An 11,214-nucleotide genomic window follows, 5' to 3' on the forward strand; every position below is an offset into this window, starting at 1 on the left:
AAGATCCCACATGCTGAGGAGCGGCTGGGCCCGTGAGCCATGGCCGCTGGGCCTGCGCGTCCGGAGCCTGTGCTCCGCAACGGGAGAGGCCACAGCAGTGAGAGGCCCGCGTACCGAAAAAAAAAAAAAAAAAAAGAATAGTACAAAGAACACCCCAATACTCATTACGCAGATTCACTTATTGTTAACGTTTTACTCCATTTGTTTTATCATTGGGAAGTGAGTCGCATATATCATGTTTCTTTACCTCCAAATCCTTTGGTGTGTATTTCCAAAGAATAAGGATATCCTTATAAATAATCACAGTATAGTTACCAATACCAACTTTAGAATTAACATTGATGTAGTATTTTCATTTAACCTACCATCTGTATTCTAATTTCTGACCTCATAGTATTCTTTTTTTTTTTTTTTTGGCCACATTGCATGGGTTGTGGGATCTCAGTTCCCTGACCAGGGATTGAACCCAGGCCACAGCAGTGAAAGCCCAGAATCCTAACCACTAGCCCACCAGGGAACTCCCCCTCATAGTATTCTTTATAGCATTTTTTACCCTCCTGTAAAAAATTCAGTCTAGGACCAGGTATTATATAGTTTTCCTGTCTCTTTAGTTTCCTTTAATCTGGAATACATCCATAGCCTTTCTTTGTCTTTTATGACATTAACATTTTTGAAGAGGACGGTACTCCTCTGCTCTTTTTAATCAAACATTTCTCACTTGGGGTTTCTCTGATGCTTCCTCATGGTTAGATTCAGGTTATGCTTCCCTGGCCAAAATGACATATGTGACATTGTGTCCTTCTCAGGGCATCACATCCAGAGACACATGATATCTATCTGCCCCTTATTGCTGATGTTGATTTCGACCCTTCGGTCAAGGAGTTACCCAGTTTCTCTGCTGTAGCGTTACTGTTTTTTTCCCTTGCACTAATCAGTCTGTGGGGAGACACTTTGAAAACCATGCAGATGTCCTGCCCCCTCTCACAGTTTCCCCTAGATTTAACATACAGCAATGAATGACTCTTCACAAACCTGCCTTATGAAGAGCTTTTTGATGCTAAAGAATTCATGAAGCCCTGCCCGGATATTTACCCATTTCAAAGTAAGAAGTCTTAGCTCCCTCAGTCCAGGCTGTGGTTTTATGCAGACCACATTGATTACTGGTGTGCTTAGAGGCGGTGAGGAAAGGATGCTGAGCCTAGAGTCAGCAGACCAAGGTTTTAGTTCTGGTATCACCCCTCAGTGGTCTAACCCACAGAAAGCTGCTTCATTACCTTGAGACTCAGCCTCCCCTTCTAGCACGTGGGGACACATGATAATGCATATATAAATAAAAACATTGGAAACTCTGAAACATAAGCATGAAGTAAGGAAAGAAACTTGCATTTATTGACTATCTACAATATGCCCATGTCTTCACCTATTTTGTTATCTCATTTAAGATAGATGTTAACCTAGTCCCATTTTACAGACAGAAAGCCAAGAATCAATAGGAATCATGTAACTTGCCTGAGGTCAGTGAGTGCCTGCCACTGGCCAGCTCTTCAGCCAGGCAGGGAAGAAGCAAGTGAATAAGACATGGTTCTGACCTCAGGGCACCCACAGAGAGAGACAGATATTTAAACACATTACAACGACAAGGGATAGTAAGTCCAAAACCAGAGGTGTATATTTTGTTCCACGTTTCTTCAGTCAAGAAATACTGAGAGGGGGGCTTCCCTGGTGGCGCAGTGGTTGAGAGTCCACCTGCCGATGCAGGGGACACGGGTTCGTGCCCCGGTCCGGGAAGATCCCACATGCCGCGGAGCGGCTGGGCCCGTGAGCCATGGCCGCTGAGCCTGCGTGTCCGGAGCCTGTGCTCCGCAACGGGAGAGGCCACAACAGAGGCCCGCGTACCGCAAAAAAAAAAGAAATACTGAGAAGGAACTACTAGGGAGGTGGAGCTGCAATAGCAAAAAAGACAGATGAAGTCCCTGCTGTGGCAGAGTTTATATTTAGTGGGAAGGAGACAGATAATAGCAAGCAAACAAACACATGAATGTGATTATTTTACATAGTGATTCGCTCTATGAAGAACCTAAAGGAGGCTGCTGTGTTGGGTAATGTGGGGAGGTATGGGGAATTTAGCCACCCGGATTGACCGTGAGGGTTTGAATAACACCATGATCTGTGCTCTTTCTGCCGTGCCCTCCTGCTTCTGCACCATAGTTTTCTTCCTTGGAGCTGCGAAGCCAGGTCTCTGGAAATGCTGTCAACAAGGAGATCATTTGCTAACTGAAACCATCGCATGAGGTTTAGTTTACCTGACCTTTTACCAGAGGAAAGGTGAGGACACAGGTGGAGACCCCCCCAGACCCAGAGAAGGCGGGTGTAGGTTTCAGCCGGTCTGGCCTGAAAACGAAGGGGGCTTCTTACTCTTAGCACAAAGATTACAAAAGAATATTGCATTTAAATGTGAATTTACCATAATGGAGAAATTCTTTGGGCCCCATTCTCTTAAAGTCCTGCCTTCCAGTGCTTTGTTGCTTTTTGGTGATGAGAGTTGGTGGTTTTGTTTGTTTGGTTTTCTGCGGTACGCGGACCTTTCACTGTTGTGGCCTCTCCCGTTGCGGAGCACAGACTCCAGATGCGCAGGCTCAGCGGCCATGGCTCACGGGCCCAGCCGCTCCGCGGCATGTGGGATCTTCCCAGACCGGGGCACGAACCCGCGTCCCCTGCATCGGCAGGCGGGCTCTCAACCACTGCGCCACCAGGGAAGCCCCGAGTTGGTGGTTTTATTAATTCGGTTAAAAATGTAGTTTTTAGTCAGAATAAATTTAGAAAACAAATCGGACAAATTGAGATGAGGGAGCAAACAAAATTCCAGTTTATTTTGTTAATGAAAGAAGATATTCCTCGTTTGTATTTTGTTAAAACATTTTATCGCTTTGAGTAATCATACAGATCTACTGGGCTCCAAAGAGCTAGAAAGCTAAACACAGAAAAATTCGCATCAGGACTGAAAACATAAGTCCTCATCCATCTTTCTTGTTAATTGCCAATGACAATAAAAGAAGGTAATGGTGTGTGTCTTTAGTGCAAATGGAGTCTAAATACAGAGAACTATAAAGCAACAGAAAGATTCTCACAGGAAATATTCATATCTAGTCAACTGCACCAACTTTGAGAAATGTCTGAAGAATAGTAAACTTAGCCCTGTTGGGATCATTGGACCCAGACCGCTTCCAACTAGGTGAATCCTCATTTTTGTCAGTGATAATGGCTTTTTTCCTTGGCCTTTTACAACAGTCTTATACCACAAGAACTAAAAACCTAAGATGTCCTTTAGTCCTTCAAACCACATTAAATCTGTATCCAGAAAGGACTCAGATATCCAGGTGGTTACCACAGTCATTTTCTATAGAAAATGATGTTCTTACCCCTCTTACAGGATATAAAAACTCAGCCAAGTTTTTCTTTCTAAATCCATTCTGAAAATTATAAATATTAGAAAACTTAGAAAAGAATTCTAATACATACCAGAGTTTAAATCTCACACTCTTTAACTGACAATTTTTTTTTCAATCCTCATAATAATAGAATAGGGACTATGCTATATCCCCCAAGGAAGAAAATAAAGCTCAGTATTTTGCTCAAGATCTCATGACTAGTAAGTGGTCAAGTGGAATCTGAATCCAAGTCTGTCTGATTTCAAAGCTGAAGTTTTCTCCCCACCGTATCCAGCTTATTCTTTCTCTTACACCATAAATTCAGTCCATCAGGAAATCTCACTGACTTTAGTTGACCCTTTAAACACATCCACTGTCTGACCACTTCTCATGACTGCCACCATGATCTCTTGCCCTGGACCTTTTGCAGCATCTTCCTTTGTGGCCTCCCTACTCCCACCCCTGCTTATAGCCCCCCCGCCGCCGAGTCTGTGATCTCTTTAAAGCATAATCCAGGTCATTTTACTCCTCTGCTGAAAATTCTCCTGTGGCTTTTCATCTCTTTCAGAGTAAAAACAAGAGTTCTTGTGACCCACCATGTTCTGACTGCAGATGTTCCACATTATCGTGTGCCCCCCCCACCCCACTATTTCTCTGGCCTCCTTGCAGTCCTCAAACCCTCTGAGCACACTCACACCTCAGGCCCTTTGCACTTGCTCTTCTTTCAGTCTAAGGCTCTTTATCCAGGTATCTTTTTGGCTTGCTCTCTCCCTTCATTGAGATCTTTGCTTATACGTGACCATATCACATACATGTCACCGTTATCCCAGAGGCCTTTCTTGATCACCTGCAGGAACAGCCTCCATCACCTCCACCCTTTACTCAGGTTTATTTTTCTTCTTCCTGTCATCACCTGCCAATATTGTAGACATTATTTTAACCATTTGTTTGTAGGCTGTGTGCACCAGCCCCCACTTCCCCCCACTAAAATGTAAGCTCAGTAGGATCAGGGACTTTGTTCATAACTGCATTCCGAGTGCCTAAAACAGTGTTCTAGTAGGCGCTCAGGAAATAATTGTTAAATACATGCTGTTTTGTGAGATAACACTGTTTTCCCTTTTGTCCTTTGAATGTTAACATACGAATTCCACGTATTTGGAGGTAGGTCATTTGTAAGATTATCAGCCAGCCAGTGTTGATCAAGGATTTTTTTGTGTAGAGCACAACATTTTAACTCCTTCATTTTGGGCTTAGGTGCTAAGGTTTATACCTAATGTTACTGTGGGGCCTTTGCTCATTGCCATGTTATCAGGGATCTCTGTTGCATCAGAATGATTCCTTTTTCCTAACGTTTTCTAGTAAGGCCAAGGGTTTCTACCAATGAGATAATCAAGGGCCCTTTTGTGGAAATGCTCATCTTGTGGTCTGCAAGTGAAATAATACAAACTCCAAAACTAGGTTCTATGCATACAGTTACTCAGATCCTGAAATGGAGGATGAATACACAGACTTAAGGAGAAAAGATTCCCTGAAATGCCTCATAGGAGCCTCAGCCTCTGCCTTAAGAATATGTGCTGACTTCACTGGTGAACTTAGTGCTCATAAAAGGCAGATTAGACCCCGTCTGGAGAATTCCATGTTGTGTAAATAGACTGGAGCCTGGCGTTCTCTGGACCCATGTTTCCCAAAGCATGGGTGTGAGTTGTCCTGGTCATTTTTAAATTTGAGAAGGCATATTTATTAGTACACAGATGACAACATGAAAGATGTGCTACTACATGAAGTTAGAAGGTTCAGTGTTTGATTCTTGAATATCTGCCATGCAGCCCTGGGCATCCATCTTTCTCTTGTTCTGTGACTTTAAGTTGTAATAACCTTCTTGTTCCTGAATCGAGGCCCCCTAAACTGTTCCCTAAAGACCAGATACCTCAGCAAGCTACTCAGTGGGTGAGAAAAAAAGATACCAAGTTTGTTTCCAGGGATTTTTTCAATAGTCTGAGCAAGGACAAAAAAAGCTTTGCTTTATGGGCTGGTTAATTATTTTCAGTTTGGGATTCTAAGTGCAAAGACCAGGGCACTTGCCTGCATGGGTAGCTGTCAAGGTTCACGCTGTTTCCGAGCTGGCAATATTTATAATGGCAAATTGTTGAGCATAAGAAACTTTTAAAAATTTGTTCTGCCCCAAATACTCCCTACGAAAGTATGGGTATCTTCTTGACCTGTTCACTGTAATGTTTCCCTGCGTAGACAGGAAAAGTGGATTAATTATCATTTATTGGGTTTTTGTTTAACTGTTTAAGGATGTACCTAGATGACATTTTGACATATAAGATAAAGATATTTCTTTAAAAAAAAAAGATATTTCTTTACTTTTACGTAACTTGAAATTCTCCTTCTTTTAAAATTCTGAGTAACTAAGACCTGTAAGTTTGCCTTTGTTTAGATAGATAACCTTGCTTAAGCTCTAGAATATCTAAAATTGTGGTTTAAACTCTCATGCTACATTGTCAACTTCCTCCTGTCATTAATTTTCTGGGCAGCAGCAGTAGAAAGGGACCCCAGTACTATATTCAGTGCTGTCCATAATGAAGTGTTCTGTTGCTAATTCATTCAGTAGATCTTCTTAGCACTCCTACTACATGCTAGGCAATGGCTAAGCATTGGCAATATAATGGTGAATAAGACTGTGTCGTCACAGAGCTTATGCTCTAGAAATCGATACTGTCGGTGATTGGATTTCGTTTTCTGTACCGTTTAGCCTTCCTTCTGCCACTGCTTCACACATTTCCACTGTTTGAACCATGCTGGGTGAACTACTGCAATTCCATGAGAACATCCTGCTCTGTCTCCTTTTCTTTGCCCCTGCTGTTCCCATTACAAAACGTTCTTCCCTTATGTGTTTACCTGGCAAATTCCTCCACATTATTAAGACTTAGCTCAAAAGTTATTTCATCTCTGAATCCTTTCCATCCTCTGCTAGGCCATGTTAACTGCTTTGATTTTAAACCATTGTAGAAATAAATACCCTTTCCAGAATAGAATGTACATGCATCTGCTGTCCCCACCTCAAGAGCCAGGACCTTCTCTAGACTAGCTGGATGGTTTAGCCAAATGATGAGTTTGTTAACTTGTGGCACCATCAAGTGGTTCAGCCAAGCAGTGCGACTTCATTCTTCTGCAAAATCAGAACAGTCCGATTTATGCCACATAGAGAGGGAGGGGGGATTAGAATACCCAGTTATGTAATTGGAAGGTATAATGAGTGGACCACCTTTATGTTGAGAAGCTCAATACTGTACAGTACTCTTGGCAGGCTTGTGATCAATATATGGGAAAGTTTTTGGTTTTTGGTTTTTTTTTACTCTTTATTTTTTTGGTAGCCAGGAAACCTGGGTCAGAGGTGTGGTGGGGTTTGCTCGTGGCCCTTCACTGTTGGAGTCAAGAGTATATGCATACACTCTCTTTGCTTTGTTTGCTGCTCAGCTTGAACAGACTTTTCTTTCCCTACCCACTGGCAGAGCCTCATGAGCTCTGCATTTCATATTGTGTGTTAGTCTGGGATCTCTTTTGTTTGTGCTCTCATATATTGGATCCTTGCAGCAACATGGGTTTAAAAATAAAGACCTGCTTGACAAAAAAAAAAAATTTGCTTTTTAAGTGAGGAATAAGTGTAGAGTAATAATTCCAATACACAAATTCTCAAAAACCAAAAGTCACCTAATCAAAGTTGGCCCAGGTATTGAAGTACTTTGGGGAAGTTAGTTTACTTAGTGTGGGTTTGTGGCTGCAGGGACTAAGAAGGAGAAAGTTGGAGAGTAACAGTGGTTAGGCCCTTGGGTTCATGGTTCTAACAAGGTGGGCTGAAGTTTCAGCTCACCTGTTAAGGAGGGTGACTCATACTTGGGTATGGGAAAAATACAAAATAAAACAAAAGAGATATGGGAACTCCCCAGCTCTTGGCAGGAAGAAAATGTAAAGTTTGGAGTACATCTCAATTTTATTTCTGCCTTTAGTAATGAAGTTTTTTTTTTTTTTTTTTTTTTGTGGTATGCGGGCCTCCCTCTGTTGTAGCCTCTCCCGTAGCGGAGCACAGGCTCCGGACGCGCAGGCCCAGCGGCCATGGCCCACGGGCCCAGCTGCTCCGCGGCATGTGGGATCCTCCCGGACTGGGGCGCGAACCCGGTTCCCCTGCATCGGCAGGCGGACGCGCAACCACTCTGCCACCAGGGAAGCCCAGTAATGAAGTTTTTGATTTTGACCACCATGTGTTGAAACAGATCCTCTTCCTTAATAGAAGTTTCATTGTAATTTATACCCTTTCCTTTCATACATGTCAGATAAACAGAATACATTCACTCCTTGGTGTACAACCATGCACAAGTAATTTCAAACTATAGAAGGAACCACTTGTGTCATGACTCAGGAGTCGTTGTAATAGGGTTTCTTTGCATTCTGTGTTGAAGCATATCCAAAATATAGCAAGCATAAGAGATAAAGAAACAGCTCCCCTAACGTAAAAGGTAATGTCCAGCTTTGTCATCCCACACCACTTCTGTCAAGTGTCTGTTAGTTACCCAGGCTGTTTCCATACTGTTATCCCGTCTCCCCCGCAACAAAGAAAAAAGAAAAAAAAAGTGGTGGTCCTATCTTATCAATAGCAAAGTTTATAAAACTCAGAAGCAGAATGTTAAGAAACTAGGGAAGAAAAGTGGTAGCCCAAAGCTGAGAACATGAAATGTTTATTTTAGAGGGACCAAAACTGATAGAACATGCGTAATAACCATAAAGTATGGAGGAAATTATTATTATCTCTTTAGGGGCATAAAATGTCAAAAATCTCCTATGTGGTGGTTCTGTAACTATATTGTTTAGTTAGAGTAGAAAGCATCCAGCCCCAAATCTCTGCTCTCTAGATTTGTTTAATGCCTTCTTTTTAAAGACTCAAAAAGGTATGTTTCTGCTTATTTTTAATACTTTCTCTAGTCTCAAACTCTGTTGTATTGACAGATTGGTTTTTTACAACTTGTTTTATGCTATCATTTGTTCTATCAAGGTAGCTTTTAGATAGCTGCTTCTCTTTTCTTCTCTCTCTCTAAAGATACAAACTTTAGATTTTTTCAGAATGTTTCTGCCACTAAGAGCAATCAAACATCAGTGTGAATTGAGTTTGTGGCCTTCCTAATCAGTGGCATGGTTTTCTTTTTTTTGGCGGGGGGTGTTGCCATTCTAGAGTGTCCTGCCCTACTATGTAGCTACGAAACTGGCTAAAATTCGAAAGCCAACTTTGGATAAGCCCTCTTCAGAGACGTTTGTGAAGTCTGCCATTAAAACTGTCGGCGTGCAATCCCGAACCAACGGATACCTGATCCATTCTCTTATGGTATGTAGATTTTTAAGTTCCAAATCAGTACTTTGGTTTGGGGTTTTCTTTCCCATCGAGTCACAAAATAGTATGTGGTATATTAGCATATATACATTGTCTAGACTTACTAGCAAGGCATCTGTTTTCAACTGTACACCCAAGAACTCTAAAATCTACCTATAAAGAAAACAACAATATAGTAAAACATAAGATCATATGTTTGAAATGAGTTCAAATTGTAAGCCTTAATTGCATATCTCCCCATTTCTTTCCCTAGGCCTCAGTAATCTCAAGCCTGCCTTCCTGGTTGTATTTTAAAGTGACCATGAATTTAGGCAACGCCACCCGGGCTCGCTATCTGAAGAAAATTAAGAAGAACTAAGCATTGGTAACTGTGTTGAGTAACTTGACCAGATGTTCCAGCCTAGGCATGTTTGCTGCAAGGCACCCACCATCTCCAAATCTTCAGCTGTCATGTTAATTAACAGTTACTGATAAAGCTAAATGTCATAATTGAGAGGAAAGCAGAGTTGCTTTCAGGAGTTCTGACATATATTCTGGATGCTACCAGGGGTTATTTTGAAATGTAACATAAATGCCCCTATCAAATAGATACAGAACGAACATTAGCAAGAACTGCTTACTAGGAAGGAACACGATTATAACAAATCACTGAATGATAGAGTCAGATGTAAGATTTAAGAGTTTCATCTTATCCAGAATGCCAATGATGATTATGCTTGTATTTTCTCTGAAACATACTTTAAAAAGTAATGGCCAGCTATCCCTTTTGTATTTAACACTTTGAGGGAGTGGGGATTAATTGATTTACTTATGGGAGGACACACTGCAATTTGCATAGCACTCTGTAAGGTTTTCTAAAAGTATGTCCTGGTTTGTACATTTATATGGAACTTTCCTTTCTCAAGCGTAGCTAATGATGTAAAAATAATGATGAAATACAGAGTTATTTTTGACACATGCCCACTAAAATACGCTTTCCTCTAATACGTATGCCTTCTCAGTTTAAATGTATGTAAATACTGAATGCTGTATGGTATGATTTATAAAGGTAAATGGGCCAAAATGTACATTGATGGGCAGCCCCTTCAGTGCCGCTAAAACCCTGACCCAGCAAGGTAGCCTGCTTGGACCCCAGCTTCTTTGTTTCTGCACTGCACCAATACTGCTCACATATGTGACACCAGGCTACTCCTAGAACAATGATGATATTAGAGTAGTGGCATTATACTTTTAAATAGGTACCCTATAGATATTGATACAATTAGTTTTAATAAAAGATGTTATAACCATGGTGTTAACTGAAAATATATTCCTTTGGTGCTTGAAATTAAGCCCCTTTTTGCACTGGTTTAATATAAATTAAGACTTACTTTTATTCTGCTACATAACTTGTTTGGGGAACTTGCTAAGAAATTAATTCAATGTTGTGAAACATGCAACACAGAACGTAGGTCTTTACCTAGGCTGTGGTTCCCAGGCTCTGAGATTTAAGCACCAGGAAATCTGCAGATAAATAAATAAAATTTTTAATTGGGTATTTAAGTGTTTCTAGCTTTTAAACTTGCTAGCTAAGGACATAAAACAAAAACAGAAAAACCCAAATTACCATCTGCTTTTGGCATTATTATATAAAAGAAAAGACATTTTAGCATCCCCAAAATAGGAAGAACATAATCTCAGAATAAAGAATTGTCATTTAAATTGAATAAATTTAGCTTTACGAAAAACACATTGCCTTTCTTTCTCTCTCATTTTGTTGTAGAAATGGTGAAATCACAATGACCTGGGCAATATATTATTTGCTTTCACACATTTGTTGGTTAATTGTTGTGGTGGTGGTTTTTGCTGGACAGTTGGTAGAGATGGGGAGGGATTGGTTTGCAAGTATACAAAATACTTCACCTTTTATCCTGTCTAGAAAATAGTTGTAATCTGGCTAGGAAATCCCTTAGCAATCTCAAAACTTCTGAGCTGTGGCTTTGACTGCTTCAACTTAGCAAGTATCCTCTTGTATTTGACACTCAAGGTTGAAGATGATGACGTGAAAATCTATGTTTCCAGGCACATGAAAGAAAAATTATACTAAAAGAGAAACCAGTGTTCTCAAAAACCTTCAAAATAGTGAAGCATAATTTTTAGACTTAACTTTATATTGACTTGATTTTATAGTCTGATGTGTGCTTGATAAGGTTTGAACTCAAAGAGCAGAGTAGAAGATTAGTATTGATTATTACTGTAGAATCAGCTCTCCTCACAACATAGAAAACTGGATTTTAATTTATTGTTCTTTCATTGTCCTTTCAGTACAATAGCATGGGGGAGAGAGGCCAGGAGAGGAATTGCCCTGCACACAGAATGATGTGTGCTATTTTGATGTGTCCTTATGTCAGGCCCATGTGC

At 40.8% G+C, this 11,214-nt stretch overlaps 1 protein-coding gene across 1 annotated transcript in view; it reads left to right on the forward strand.

The window, feature by feature from the left end:
• HSD17B12 (hydroxysteroid 17-beta dehydrogenase 12) overlaps positions 1 to 10,508 on the forward strand; it is a 174,045-nt gene extending 163,537 nt beyond the window's left edge. Inside the window, exons 10-11 of the mRNA XM_007126406.4 lie at positions 8,659 to 8,808; positions 9,068 to 10,508. Of these exons, the coding sequence (XP_007126468.1) occupies positions 8,659 to 8,808; positions 9,068 to 9,172 (255 nt within the window). The 3' untranslated portion in view covers positions 9,173 to 10,508. The remainder of the gene's footprint in view (positions 1 to 8,658; positions 8,809 to 9,067) is intronic.
• Positions 10,509 to 11,214: the final 706 nt, after the last annotated feature.

Source organism: Physeter macrocephalus, chromosome 16 (genome assembly GCF_002837175.3).
Source record: "Physeter macrocephalus isolate SW-GA chromosome 16, ASM283717v5, whole genome shotgun sequence".
NCBI lineage: Eukaryota > Metazoa > Chordata > Mammalia > Artiodactyla > Physeteridae > Physeter > Physeter macrocephalus.